General features: G+C 39.7%; 1 protein-coding gene across 10 annotated transcripts in view; it reads left to right on the top strand.

Annotated features, from left to right (window-relative positions):
- The window catches only part of ephb3b (eph receptor B3b), a 66,093-nt gene that overhangs the window by 35,424 nt on the left and 15,221 nt on the right, over positions 1 to 15,448 (top strand). For 4 of the 10 annotated variants that reach the window (XM_008406819.3, XM_008406815.3, XM_008406816.3 and 1 more), the window contains exons 3-10: positions 3,137 to 3,809; positions 7,736 to 7,891; positions 8,805 to 9,140; positions 11,131 to 11,255; positions 12,035 to 12,197; positions 12,303 to 12,411; positions 13,909 to 13,961; positions 14,155 to 14,373. In XM_008406819.3, the coding sequence (XP_008405041.1) occupies positions 3,137 to 3,809; positions 7,736 to 7,891; positions 8,805 to 9,140; positions 11,131 to 11,255; positions 12,035 to 12,197; positions 12,303 to 12,411; positions 13,909 to 13,961; positions 14,155 to 14,373 (1,834 nt within the window). The remainder of the gene's footprint in view (positions 1 to 3,136; positions 3,810 to 7,735; positions 7,892 to 8,804; positions 9,141 to 11,130; positions 11,256 to 12,034; positions 12,198 to 12,302; positions 12,412 to 13,908; positions 13,962 to 14,154; positions 14,374 to 15,448) is intronic. The other 6 variants (XM_017304460.2, XM_017304458.2, XM_017304459.2 and 3 more) reach the window with 3 other exon arrangements.

The following is a 15,448-nucleotide window of genomic DNA, read 5'->3' as shown; positions in this document are numbered from 1 at the left end:
GCTCTTATGTCCAAAACAACCGTAAATCCCTTCGCTCCTCACTGCTTGTAATAACTGATTATTAATTATGAATGTGTAACTGCTTTTTCACAAAGCACATTGAGAGTGTCTTGAGGATTTTTGTGATAATGTACATAAATCCCATGAAAACAACTTTTATAGAATCAAAATCATAATAAAAAAATGTGCATAATCATGGGATCAAAAAGGAAAAACATTTTTAAAAAAAACCTCAATCACAAAGAGACAGTCGAGTTCTAAACTCATGAATGAGCCAGAAAAGTTTTAAAGTATGAACACAAAACACCTCACTTATAAGCAACATATTGCTTTTGAATTTCTTTGGATAATCAGTTACAGCACTAATCTCATCTTTCTCAGTCCAATCGTGCTCACTATTAATACTTTCAGATGTTTTTTCAGTAATGATTTGGTGTGGACAAAAAAAAAATAAAGTAAAAAAAATAAAAATAAAAAACAGTTGTTGCCAGGAGTTGTAAAAGCAACTATATCATTGTGACAATATTCAGCCAGGAGAGTTACGCGTTAAAATAAAACAAGCAAAATTAGAATAGTTTTTATTAGAAAAAAAGGTTTTACTTTCCCATAGAGTTTCAAGGATTTAATATTGTGAATCTTAAAAGAGATGTGCATAATACTCCTACTTTATAGCTAGTGGTTATTTAAAAAAGTAGCAGTTACAATTAATTCAATTACCTTTGCATGGATGTGCTTATTGGGCTTTGTAAGTGACTTTCAGCATATTTTTGATAAACAAAAGTCATAACAGCAACTTGAAAGCAGTAGCATATTAGAAACACTCCAGAAATATTGCTATCCTCACCTTTGAGTAATACAAAATAATTATTCGTGAGTATTTACAGGTATATGCACAACACTATTCTGTTTATATCAACAGCTTGTCTTTGCAAAACATTCCAAAATATTATTCCCAAGCTCCATTATGGCTTCAAGAACTGGTATTCTACATTACTTGCATGTTGTTCAGTGTGTTATGACAGTAAAACTCAAAGCCTTGATTGGAGAGGACACAAAAACTATACAGTGGATTGCCAATTTTGCACAATTCATCTTGATGAGAGTCAATGCCAAGAATCTTGGGCCGTTTCACAGAACCTGGCTAATTTATTCATGCTTGGTAAGCAGCAGGCACTTAGAGCATTTGTCCACTGGTGCATGTCTTAGGGAAGGGGATCGCTCTCTATCTAAACGTGCACGGCTAGCTTCGTATACAATCAAACATCCACACAGAACAAGAATGAGCTCAGGGAGACAGGCTCGCGCTAAGCCCTTAAAAAAAAGCAGCCAAATTTATACACACGCCTACAAACACTTGGCTGCATTGGTTTTTTGCAAGGGTGATTTATTACTCCGAACTAAATACCCATTGACACTTCATGCTTTCAGCCATCCCATTGACCCAGGTGGTGATTATTGATTCCCTCCGGTCGCTTCTTCCTTCTTGAGCCATCGTTTTAATGCCACTACCCAACTACACCCATTCTCCCCCTCACTGCCTCATGGCCACCAGGGTCCTAGATGAATAGCCTTGTCTCCACCACATCCATATCACAGCCCTAATTAAGATACTCACCGATCAAAGTGAAACATCAGGCTCTAAGCAACAAAGTGGTGTCTGTTAGCAAGTTTTGAGTTGCAGAAAACCTCAAGTTCTAAGGAAAAGTTAAATTGTGTTTTTCTCATTTCTCCTTTTGGGAAGTTAAACTTCCATCTGCATCAAAGATCTGCTCAACCGATCAGAGGAACATTAGACGTACATCACATTAGACAGCCAATGAAAAATATAGTTTTTTGTTTCTCAACTAGATTCTATTGTCTGAGAGAGAATAAACAAGCTGTCTTTACAACTTATTCTTACAAAGCTGCCTTATTCTTACAATAAGTTACAACAAGTTATTCTTACGAAAGAGCATTCACATAAAAGAAAACTTTGACAAATACATTCATATTTTTGAGATTTTTGGACAGCCCCGGTGGAAAAAAAGATTAAACTAGAAGCTATGGCAAATGCATGTTTAGCTAATCTGGTGAAAGACATTTAGGGCAGGTGGATAATCAAATCTGGAATGTTTGGGGATCTACACTACTGTACAAGTAAATGTGCGTAGGTGTTGTATGAATAGAAATTAAATTTGCATTAAATTTAAGCCCAGTCTGAACTTTTTCTTTGTTGTCTCTTTACATAGCTTCACTTTGTTCTTCAAATTGTTTGATATATTTTTGTGTGTTGTGTGGAACACTGTGGGACTGCATTTTGAATTTGCCAGGCAAATAAACTTACCAGACTTAGCTAAGAAAATTAATGTGCTCAACTCTTTGTGTAATGGAGAGGTGTAGGGTAGCATAGCCCAAAGCAACCACACATGTATTACACACGCAGGAACTGCTGTTTGAAATTAAATGATTTAAGTGTGTGGCTTCATTCAGGGGTGAAACGTACTTTAGACTTCTTGCTTTTACAGCAAAGTGTCATAGAGATTGCTTCTATTCATCCATTAAAACCGGTAATCAAAGTTTCTAATTTTTATTCTAATTTATCTCACATAAATACTCCCCAGGGCAATGTAGTAGCACTGAAAGTTGTAGAGGTCTGTGAAAACAAAAAAAAGCATGAAGGTTAAGTAATGCCTTTTTTCCAGTCGTTATTAGAGGACGTTGCAGTCATTGCTCCATAATTGAAGCGTAATTGGTTGTGAAGCAATGTGGCTGCTGCTACTTCCAAACAGATATGAGGTAAACATGCTGTGCTGGTTCTGTGGTGAGGAGGTGACAGGTTGCTGTAATTGTGATAAATTTGCAGTTCTTGTCCCTGGCTTTTTGCCACACTAATCAGAGATGAAAGGCACATTACGTTGAGAGGAAGCGAGTGGAAGTTAAAATATGAATGAAAACATTCCAGCTACAAGCCCCGTACTTTTACAACATTACTTCTACAGTTTGCCTTCTATAAAATATTAATTAGTGTACCTCATCAAAGTTGAATGAAAGCTCTAAATAGTGTCACAAATTAAATTAATTAGCTGCCCGACATGTCAAGAAACATGTAAAGCCTCTTTGTTAATTATTTACGTCTTTTTTCTGTTCTCTCGTTTAGTGGGAAGAGGTGAGTGGCTACGATGATGCCATGAATCCCATCCGGACATACCAAGTCTGCAATGTACGAGAACTCAACCAGAACAACTGGCTACGTAGTGACTTCATCCCGCGAAAAGACGTACTGCGTGTTTACGTAGAGATGAAATTCACAGTTCGTGACTGTAACAGCATTCCCAACATACCGGGTTCCTGCAAGGAGACCTTCAACCTTTTCTACTATGAGTCTGACTCAGACTCAGCCACCGCCACCAGCCCTTTCTGGATGGAGAACCCTTATGTGAAAGTGGACACTATTGCCCCAGATGAGAGCTTCTCAATGCTCGAGTCTGGACGGGTAAACACAAAGGTCAGAAGTTTTGGGCCACTTTCCAAAGCTGGGTTCTACTTGGCCTTCCAGGACCTTGGTGCTTGCATGTCACTTATCTCAGTGAGGGTGTTTTACAAAAAGTGCTCCACCACAATTGCCAACTTTGCAGTTTTCCCAGAAACGGCAACGGGAGCCGAGGCAACCTCATTGGTTATTGCTCCAGGAACTTGTGTCCCCAATGCCCTAGAGGTCTCGGTGCCACTGAAGCTCTACTGCAACGGAGATGGAGAGTGGATGGTTCCTGTAGGAGCATGCACATGTGCAGCTGGTTTTGAACCAGCCATGAAGGATACCCAGTGTCAAGGTGAGTGTTTTCACTACAAATACCTCAAGTCAGTTGAGGATTCTGTTACCCACTGTTTATGGTAGTGGATTAAAAACGTTTCTTTGTTTGATGTGGATTTGGAGTCTAAACATTCCTCATCAGGAAATCTGTGGTTCAAGCTCTACATAATGACCTGCCAGTGATTTTTTTCCCCCCTTGCTTTTAGCTTTTTCAAAGATAGTAATGGAGCTTCAGAAAAGTAATTTGGCTTTGAGCAGGTCAAAATAAACTTCCTGGAAGCATTAGTTCTCAAGATAATGTTCAAAAGACTGAGGCTGAATCGTGGTGGCTATAGATTAAATGATATAATTTGCCACATAATTGTCAGTGAGGTAACTGCCTCAATATTGGACACCTTAATACAGTGATTACTGGGCAGAATGAAAGACTTTTCGGCATTGTCAGCTGGAGGCTTTCCACTTCTCTGACCTCGGTTTTGCTTTGCAGCTGGGTGCTGACAGCAGAATGGTAATGCAGCTGATGCTGTCTGTTTGTGGAAGCTCGGATCCCGATGGTTTCTGGTCGAGTGGAAAACATGACACTTTCAAAAAGAGGTTGAGCTAGAGGTGAACTTTAACAGCATGATCTCGTCTGAACCAGAGTGCAGGTGACAGCAGGAGAAGAATGAAGGATAAATGGAAACTGTTTGCGTGTGTTGATGGCTATGAGGCGTAAAATTGGGCTCAGAGTGAGTAGGTCAAATGGAGAAAGCAGAAAAAGACTGAAGCAGAGGGACAGGGGCAGGCTGCGTTATTGATCACCTAAGGCTGATTTCATGATGTCTTTGCATGTTCGCTTTGTGGGGGTTGGACTCCCTTGGTTTTAGAGGCTCATCCTTCCTCTCAGAAGAGACAGATGAGGCCAAGAAGATCATTTCTTCAGTACCCATGCTCATGATGAGGCATGGAAATCTTGAAGACCTTATGCTGACAGGTTCTGAAATTACATTCTCACCTGAGAGAGTGTCTGTGCAAGAAAATAAGAGCAGAAAAAAAAATCCAAAACATAGCATTGTTGTTTACACGTGACAGTTCAAGGTTAAACTCCAGTGACTGGCCCTGATGAAGCATTTCTTAATCACTGAAAACCATTAGGGGTACATCCCCCTTTCTCTTTATTTTATGTCACCTTTTCTCAGGTGTGCTTTATTTTTCCTCCTTTACCACTTTGTGACTTCGCACTCATTTGTCGTCATCTTTTTACAGTTCATACACCCTTTTTAGCTTTTCTGTCCATGTTCCAACAGGGGGTGAATCCTTTTCCCCGTGAAAGTACTTACTTCAACCATTCCCTCCTAATCTGAAGGCTGCTGCTCTCATTAATAAGCCACCAGAGATACAGTTGGGATGTCAGCATTAATATTAATCGATGAGCCTTTTTTGTGGCAAATTTTTCACTCCCCAATATTCTTTACTTTCTTCATGCCTCACACTTTCCAATTTCAGCATACATTCTAATCAGTTCCTTAAGCTCTATGTTCTGCATGAGAAGGTAAGACACAGGGGAGTGCAGAAAGGATATGGGGGTGTGGGGGGTTAAAGGATTAGCATTTTTATGCCTCCATCCCCCTCCTTTTGCTCTACTACTTGTCTGTCTTTCTGCTTCCCTTTTTAATAGATCCTCTAAGGGAAAAATGGATGAAAGGAATAGGATGACCCCTTAGTGATTGATCAGCACTTTTAACCTTTTTCATGAAAATGAAAAATAGCCTGTTTTAATGGAAATCCACTCAATACATCTGGTCAAACCCAACGTGTTCAAGAACTAATATTTCATCCACTGTTGGGAAATTTCTTGTAGTTTGCTGTTTTGCTAGGTGAACCTAAATGAACTTACAGAGGTCATGATACCAATCGAAGAGGTTGTTCTATAACCTGGTGTAACTGGTGGGCATTTCTTATCCGTGTATCAAGCAGCACTTCCTGGTAGCCAGGAGTGTGGATGACTCTGATTAATGCTGGAAGAACAAATACACTTAGTGATAGTGTACATAGTGCAGCCAACTGGCAGTTTCTAGCCAATATTGAAGCTTTTAAGCAAAAGAACAACAGGAGCGTTCTGCTACCCTTGCAGGTCTTGGGTTGATGTGACTTCCAGGCTTTTTTTTCCCAGCAGGAGATATAAATTCACCACACAGAAGCTAAATGCTAATCATCATCCAGAAGGACAAACTTTGCAGTGTGTCCTTGACATTGACGACCACCGCACCAGTGGGTCAGCTAATCAACAGGCCCTAGTAAACTCTTCCTGCCATGCCTGCTTCTGTCTTCTTTTATTAAGCACGGCGGCAAGCTCATTCATCTTTTATGAAGACAGTTTATGAAAGATATGAAGCCCACCGAAGGATTCTGGATTGCAATGCCACTGTTATGGTTACACTCCACATCTGTTACTTATCAGCAGTGTTATAAACTTCCAAACGGCCACTATAAATGGAGATAGGATTTTTCCAAAGGATAGCAATGTTTTCAGATTAATGAGACATCAGTTTATCAACAATCAGTTTAGCTAGAACTCTGTGAAAGGTTGTTCCCCAAAATTAAAAAAAATTAAAAAGGCATTATTCTTGTTCTGAGAAAATTGTGTTGACATCAATACATGACAGTGACACTTTTTCACAATGTGGAGTTATAAACATTGTGTAGTTTCATTTTATTTACAAGCAGCACAAACATTTAACTGGTAAGGTAAAGCCCATGTACAAATTATGACATACTGCCTGATACATAATGTGTGTTAATTCCCCTTTTGCTGCTAAAGTAGCCTGAAGTCATAATGGATTTTTTTTTTCTTAAATTAAGACAATACAGAGGATCCTCTGTACATCCTCTACATATGTCATAGTGTCACTTTTCAAGTTTTAGAATTAGGTAACATTAGCTGTAATAATTACTACACAGTTTACAGAAACTTCTCATAACCGCACAACTAACTCAAGAACAAGAACGAAGCTAGAATTAAAATGAATGAATCTGTGAATATAAAATATACGAGACAATAACATCTAATTTCATTTAAACATTTACATTTAAAATAAAGATCCCAATGTATGGTTAATGCTGTCTTAATTGTTAATTGTCTTAACAATTATATTGCTCACCAATTTAGTTGTGGAGTTTTAAAAGGTTCTAACTCGGATGTAAACCCAAAAAAGATAAGATTGTTTTTTAATCAGATGGTTAGGCCTGCAATGTGCTAAGCTTGCAATAGTGAAATTACATGGTAACATTACCAGCATTTTCCTTATTCAATTGAAAGATTTCCTCTAAGTATAATGTGTGCACAGCAAGTCTCTGGGCATCCAAGTTGGCAGACAGCAGCCCTATAATCATGTCTAAAAAAATGTTTGATATCAAAGCTAGTTTCTACACAACTAAATAAATAGTTTGATTAGTAACTTTAATTATTTGATGTTACCCATACAGCCATGTATTAAGAAAATCTGCTGAAGTTTTTTAGTATAATTATGGGTCACAATTACCTGCACTGATTTTCTGCTGTTTTTGCGTTTTAGCTCCTCTTGCTGTTCTGGAGCAGTTTGAATACATGTTTCAAACACATTTTAGGAATATTAAAATTACTAATTATTGCAGGTTTTGGATAAATTACTTGCTTAATACGCTAAAATAAAAGTTTAAGACTTCAACTTGGCTCAGAACTTTCATGTGTTTACTTGGAACTTGACTTGTGACTTAGGTGGAAAGACTTGAGGCTTACTTGGGACTTGCAAAGCAACAACTTTGTCCCAACTCTTTGTCATATGCTTAGCCACTTGCTGTGCAATATATCCCAGATGCCATACATTTGTACAATAAACAGTTTCTCAGATAAAACCTGTAAGGGCAACTGTGCATTGCTATTAACACTTTTTGTCTCATCTCATTTTTTTCATCCGTTACTTTCAGCTTGCAGCTCTGGCTCCTTCAAGTCCAAACAAGGGGATGGCTCCTGTTTTCCCTGCCCAGCCAATAGTCGAGCCACCTCTGGAGCAGCCATCATTTGTTCCTGTCGAAATGGTTATTATCGCTCTGACACAGATACTCCAGACTCCCCGTGCACCAGTAAGTAAAGCCTTTTTTCAAGTGTTCCAGATACTGAGGGAGGTTCTGATCACAAGGCATATTTTTTCAGGGGTAGGGGTATAGTAAATGTTCACTCAGGTTTCCTGTTTGAATTGTGTTTTCAGTAGCTGATAAAACCTCTGAAGAAAACATTCCCATCATGTCCCTCTAATGTCAAACAAGACTCCTTACTTTCGCAACATTACCAGACCTTTATCGTCTTAGCTCTCCCTCTGCCATCTGCTTGTAATCTCTGTGAATGAGTGGCATTATTGTCCCTCGACCTGCAGAAAGTGGTGCGTTTTTTCCCCTCTAGCTGCATCTTCATTAAACACAAACATGCAAATGTGGGTGAAAATTCAGTCAAATAATGAAGAGTGAAAATTTCTTTTTTTCTCCCGCTGCTGAGGGGTAGGGGTCTCATTCTCCCACAGTGCAGTGTGAGATAACACTCTGTTAATTGGATAAGAATTGCCAAGACTCTGCCAATAGTTTGTCTTACCCTTTCCCTGCAGCACTTTACACACACACTCAGACACAGTGGAAATAAGCATGTCATTCAGATTTTAACTTGTGTCCTCCTTTTTTCTGAAGAACTGCTGGAACAGTCTCTTGCAAGTTGAAAAGAAAAAAAAAAATCCTCTAGTTAATTCATGAAAAATGTACTAATAGCACAGCACCAGGGAAATTATTGGGTCATGAATTGTGCTGAAAGCAGCTGGCAGTAATGAACATGTATGTGTATGTGTAATGATGTGTATTCTTTGTACCACAATAGAACTGTCTATTGTCAAGATTCCTCTGTACTGTTACCAAGACAATTTTTTACACCTATTGTGCATGGAGATTAAATTCGATCTCATTCCCAAGCAATTTTCCTCAACTCATCCACGCCTTTACCTCGCTTTCACAGCTGTTCCATCGGCCCCACGCAGTGTCATCTCGAGCGTTAACGAAACATTGCTGCTGCTAGAATGGAGCGAACCTCGGGATATGGGTGGCCGCGAGGACGTCTTCTACAGCGTCATCTGCAAAAAGTGCCTCCCTGAGCGAGGGATGTGTTCACGATGTGATGACAATGTAGACATTTCTCCACGCCACCTGGGCCTGACGCAACGCCGTGTGACAGTTCGCAACCTCCAAGCCCACACGCAGTATAGCTTTGAGATCCAGGCGCTCAATGGTGTGTCCAACAAGAGCCCCTATACGCCTCAGTTTGCTGCAGTGAACATCACCACAAACCAGGCTGGTGGGTACATATATCCAACCTCGCACTTACCTGGCAGAGATCAATATTGATCTTGCAGGCAGTCAGAACTTTCAACGTCTGAAAAAATAATTATTGTATTCATGTGGGAGTATGTTACATATTCGCTAAGTAAAATGAAAAAGGCTGAGAAGGAAGGTGTTGTTGAATGAGCATTGAAAGGGACCCTTTTCACACACCCACAGCATGCTGTCTTCTAAAATGGCTTCAAATAGAAGCAGCTCAGCAGTGTATTAAACCTTTAGTGTTTTAACTGCCCACTGGTTTCAACCCACTGCTTCTTCATCTTACAGCAACAACAGTAAATAGGCCACCATAGTAATTTTGGCTGAGATTAAGCAATTTTGCATGCAGACGATTTGGAAGCAAGCATCAGCTTGCAGCACATTCTTTTTATTAGCTATTAGTCGTCAAGAATCAACAATTTTTTTTATTTCAAAATTTTTTCAAAGTTTATTGTACCGTATATGACCTCAATAAAATTCAGAGATCTTGAGTTTACTCAGTACCTTAGCTCTTAAGAGCAGTCTCTTTGTTGAGACTCTCCCAGGGCTCTTAAGTTGTGGCTTGGATGTGTTTAGCCCCTATGTTAAATTTGCTCTGGCTAGGCTCAGACAACAGCACAGATTATGCTTTGATTCAGCCCCTTTCTCTTCGATCCATGGCCATGTCCTCCTCACCTCTAACCTTGTGTGCATGCCCCTAAAAGATGCTTTTGGAATGCTTTTGTGGGTGTCAGACCCAAAGGTCTTGCAGACCCCCATGTGAGAGACCTCATTGTTTTATATGGAGGTCTGGCAGTAGGATGACAGAGTTGACTGTCCTTGCATAGTGCATAAGTTGCAGAGCAGTAGAACAGGGCAAGAGAGCATCAACTTTGATAAGATTATCCATTTGTGATGTCCCATGACTATCCCGGCATGTGGATTCCCCTTTTAAGAACCAAAATAAATAACAAGGGTGGTGATAAGCCTCAGAGGCTACCTCCATGGTTACTGCTACATGCTTCCCCAGTGGAGGGCCTCTAATCCTTCCACCAAAGTAGTCAGGGGCCCTCCCTAGGAAGTATTGTCTTCTGTTATAGAAAGAGAGACATAAAGAGAAGAAATAAATTGGGTTGGGTAGAGAGGAAAGGACTTAGGCAACGTTAGTGTTTTGGGGACGAACGATAGTGAGAGAAACAGAAGACTCTCTAGGTCAAAAACACAAGGGTGGACTGAAAATATAGAGGGTGGGGAGGGCAAACTGGATGGATCTAAGGAAGCGTTAACAAAACAGTGAGAATGATTGTGTGCTCAAAGAAAAAAGGCCTGAAGTTTCTTATGGAGGAAAGGTGCCACTAGAGATTGATAGTGGAAGCCAAGAGACAAATGTAGTAATAGAAAAGTGAGTCAGAGCTACAGAACAAGACAGAACTTAGAAAGTCTGAGAAGGCATATAGTGCTTGGATGTTGGTAGATCCAAAAAAGGTATGAAAAGCTCAAGTGGGAGGAGTGGCACTGTCTTTTGTGCTTTCTGGAATGATGTTTAAAAACTAGTACCGCTGTATTTATTAAGTTTTATAAAGTAGTTGATGGAGTTCTCTTCATATATCCCAAACTATATGCCCATCAAACCGTGCTTGTGTTTGTAATTGGGAAATATGTATATATGTACAGAATTTGCATTGGCTTTTCTAACCCAGCCTTGCCTGATTAATAAAAGGGAATTATTATGATATGTTTGAGAAATGTTTGCACATTTCTACTGTTTGATTCTTTTTGCATCAGTCAAGCAGTGTGAGACATAAAATGTTAGCATTTAGCTGGGATGGGTTCCGTATGCAAACTAGTGTCAGCAGCATTTCACAAACCTCACAACATTAGATGTGTTTGGATTACATAGAGAGACAGACAAAGGCTTGGAATTTTGAAAGAATGAACAGGACATAATCATTAAACCAGGTTTCCCTGTACTGTTTGCCCCAATGCAGCACCCTCTGCAGTCCCCACAGTCCATTTAATGGCAGCCACAGCAAGCACAATGAGTCTCTCCTGGCTTCCTCCAGAAAAACCCAATGGAATCATTCTGGATTATGAGATAAAGTACCACGAGAAGGTAAGCAATAGTGTCAGTAAATCTCTAATAATTTCATTAGTTATGTCAAAAAAACATTCCTCAAATTTTACAGATATATTAATTATTTAATTGTGTAGTATTTTCCATAAATTTTTAATGACACAGTATGTCCAGTAGTTAACTAAAGATCTTTCTTGGGTCAGTTGATTGATATAAACAAAACTCATCCCATACAGAACAGAAAAAACACGTTTAATAACTGGTTCTCAAAGCAGGTATGAAACTTTCAAAAGGCTGATATGAACTGACAGATGGTCAATTTATAACATTCAACACCTCCATTTTCATATCTAGCGAAGGTTGGTTATGAAAATACTGACCTACAAAGTTATGAAATGATGACATAGGTACAATCTCCAATATCGCCAAGATTGTAATTTCTTGAGAGATTTGCTTTGGACCAGCAAAGGTCATTGATTCGGTAGCTGGAGCCATACTTTGGTGTTAAACACAGAAACATGCAGTTCTTAGTCAAAACTGATATAAAAAAAATGTCTTAGTCAGAAATGATATGACAAAGCTTTTTTTCATATCACGTATGAAAAAAAGCCTTGATTTGTTAGAAGACTAGCGAACTCCTCTTATCACAGAGCATTTCGTTGCCCTGTAATACTGTGTTAAATTACTGCCTGGTATTAGTCCCTAATTCTTTTCTACTTCCCCAGCTGCTAGATTAACATTATTTAACAACAGGGGGACAATAAAGAAATAGGTTTAATGTTGTATATAATTTTCTTCACTCATCTTTGTTTATACAGGATCAAGGTGAAGCCATTGCCCACACCATGACTGCTCAAAGGAGCAACGCCCGCATTGAGGGTCTTAAGGCTGGTACACCATATGTGGTTCAAGTCCGGGCCAGAACAGTGGCTGGTTATGGCCGTTATAGTAGCCCAGCGGACTTCAGCACCAATCTGCAAAGTATGTAACACACAAACTTCTTCTTTTTTTTGTTTGTTGTTAGTCTCAGATTTCGATCTGTTCCACCCCAGAGGGCTAACAGTGTTCTCCAATTTACACCTATAGCCGACCCACCAAAGTCGTGGCAGGAACAGCTGCCACTCATCGTTGGATCCATCACAGCAGCCTTGGTCTTCATCATTGCAGTTGTGGTCATTGGCATTGTCTGTCTTAGGTAAGACTATAACACTTTAAAGAGTAACTTGAAGAGGATATCAATAAATAATGCATTAAGACACTTCTTCAAATATAAACTAACAGTTGTGCATTTTTTTTTCCAACTGTGAGAAAAGAAAAACTGCTTCAAATGTCAACTTTGTTGGCATGTCCTCCAAACAACCGCAGAGCAGTCTCAGTGGACTGCTGGGCCACCTGTGAGGCTACTGAATGCCAGATTAGCCCTCTGTATCTCTGAATAGTAAACAGCTTTGTCCAAAATGCTGCTGTGCCTATTGGATGCTGCTTGTGATAGCAGCTGTTGAGCTTGATAGGCCTGCACTCATAGCTCAGCACTCAAAATCAACTGTGCAAATACCTAACCACAAGGAACCCAGATGCTCCCAACTGACTAGGAGGATGTGAATGGCTACTCACACCTTTCAAAACATCTGATTCTGCATCAGCTGGGTCTAACTGCACTCATTTATCCGCACACCACTCCTTTGTCAAGTAGCAAATACAACGCGTGAGTGAATGCGTACGTGTGAACGACTGGCACCCATATCTGACTGGCGCCCACTGAGCTCCCTCTGCAAGCCAGTTCAGGCAGCGGCTGACAAGCGTGGGCATTGGTCATGCTAGACTGAATAATAATCTCCCTGATCCCCCCTCCCCTCCTCTTTCATTCTGCCTTCGCTCTCTTCTATTTTAACACCACCACATTGTGTCTCTCTCAGGGTCTTAGCCACAGCTCTGACTGCCCCTGAAGAAGAAGAAGAAGGACAAAATAGTAATAATACGGAACACGTAGCTCTTGCACACAACAGAACAAAATTAGAAATTGAAATGAGATGCAAATCACCATTGGGTATTTTTTTTTTCCCCGATTACTGGTTAGACAACAAAGGAAGCACATTAACATGTAATTTCAACAACTCACTCCCCTATCTGTGGTTCCCACCCCTTTTGCAATGCAAACAGGTTCTATGCAGGATGGTGAGGTTAGACAAACTGGAAACACATATGTGAAAAAAATACCAGACTAATAAAAACATACAAAGAAAGAACAACTCCTAGAGGGTAAGAGCCCATGTTGAATTAAATTAAATTGGGAGGAAAAGTGTGATGTCTGTAGGGCGAGTAAAGCAAACAGCTGAGCTTGCTGTTTGGGGTTTTTTTAATGTTAGCTGCTCATTTCGGTGTAACTCGGAGTGAATAGCTTTTACTTCCTTTATTGCCATCTTTATTGTATGATATCCTTTTGTTCAGACTTACAATCGGAGTGTCCAAACATGAATCATTTTCCTACTTTGCTGACATATTCTTTGTCGGTGAATCCCTTCCCTCAGATAAAGAATCTGGACATTTTTACCAAAGCATGCAGTAGTATGACAACATCTCATATCAAGATCAGAAATTAGTCGGGATCTGTTATCTCTTGTTGCCTTTGTTTGTTCCCATTACTTGAATTCCAGTCAGTGCATGTGACTTGTGTTTTTATCTTTCTCTGCAGAAAACAAAGAAATGGTTCAGAATCAGAGTACACAGAGAAACTTCAGCAGTACAGTAAGTATCTTTGCTAAGATCCCCTTTCTTTTTGTACACCTTGCTGTTGATTAACTCTTTCAGTAAGTCACTTGCAAAAGCATCCCATGACATTAGATGTTTTGCACAGCCATAAAGTAAGCTGGCTTACTTTGATATTTGTTGATCAAACTTTATTTGGCAGCATAGATTCACTTTCCTGTTCTTGCTACTGAATCCCCAATAGTAACGCCGGGAATGAAGGTCTACATTGACCCCTTCACCTATGAGGATCCCAATGAAGCAGTACGAGAGTTTGCCAAGGAGATTGACGTGTCCTGCGTGAAGATCGAGGAGGTCATTGGCGCAGGTAACCCACCAAAGCTCCTGAGCTACAGGGGGAAGACTGCTAGTCACCTCCAGGCCATACCGTTAGAGGACTTCACACCAAGCGGTACTTTCACTCAACTCATCGTTAGTCCTCTTCTTCCTCCCACCCCTGCCACACTTGTCACCTTTTAGGATCCCTCTCCCAGTCTTAGAATTATCTCCAGCACCCAAACCCTTTATTTTGAAGTAATTATTAATTCTGTCTGACTTAAGTTAGTGTGACTCACAGTTCTTGCACCTTTACATGCCATGCAAATATACAGGCGTATGAAGACCTTTTGTAAAATGGATAACCATTTTACTCTTTTCCTGATATTGACCCAATCCTGGAACAAGAGCAATGATGAGAACAGAAATATGAAGAATTTCTGAAACCACAGAAACAAGATTTTGGATAATGTCAAGACATGTCAAGCCTCATGCAGACATGACTTATTACTGAAGAGAAGAATTTTGCCTGATACAAACACCAGTTTGTATAAGTCGTACTTCAATTTGAGGGTAAATTATTTGAATTTGAACTATACATTAGCATAAAATACACTTAACAGAAGGTTTTATTAAAATTATTTCCTTTTCCATAAAAGGGTAAAACAAAGGATTTATCTTATCATGGGACAATATAATTCATTGTCTCTTGTCCAGGACCGTCTTTATCCTTTTCCACTTTTTATGATATTGAGAGCTTCTTAATTAAAGAAAAGAAGTTCCACTAAATCACTGTATTTGATCCTAGATTTGACCACTTCCACCTTTTCCGTCATGTTGTTGTCTTTCCTTTAATTTAAAAGCCCCCACTCCCTACATGATGTTGTAGACAGTGAATTAATTTATGAACTTGACATATTTAAAAGTAATATCTCTGCTTAAAAGCTGCAGGACTATGCCGTGTGAGGTTGATTTTTTTTAACATATGTATCTGAGAAAATATGGAGGACGTTGTGATGGCAGAGATGGGAATCCCCTCCTACTGCTTCTACTACTACCAATACTACTGCTGCTACTACTACTACTACGACAGTTCTTCTACTGCTGAGGCTACTACTTGAAACCCATCGCTTTCCAGCATTCGCCTCTAAAGTGACAAACCCTCATTCCCTGTCTTTCCTGTCCCCTTCCTCTCCTTTATTCCTTCCTTA

Source organism: Poecilia reticulata, chromosome 4, assembly GCF_904066995.2.
Source record: "Poecilia reticulata chromosome 4, P_reticulata-male-v2, whole genome shotgun sequence".
Lineage (NCBI taxonomy): Eukaryota > Metazoa > Chordata > Actinopteri > Cyprinodontiformes > Poeciliidae > Poecilia > Poecilia reticulata.
Note: the sequence above shows the minus strand (reverse complement) of the source record. Positions and strands in the feature narration are given on the sequence as shown.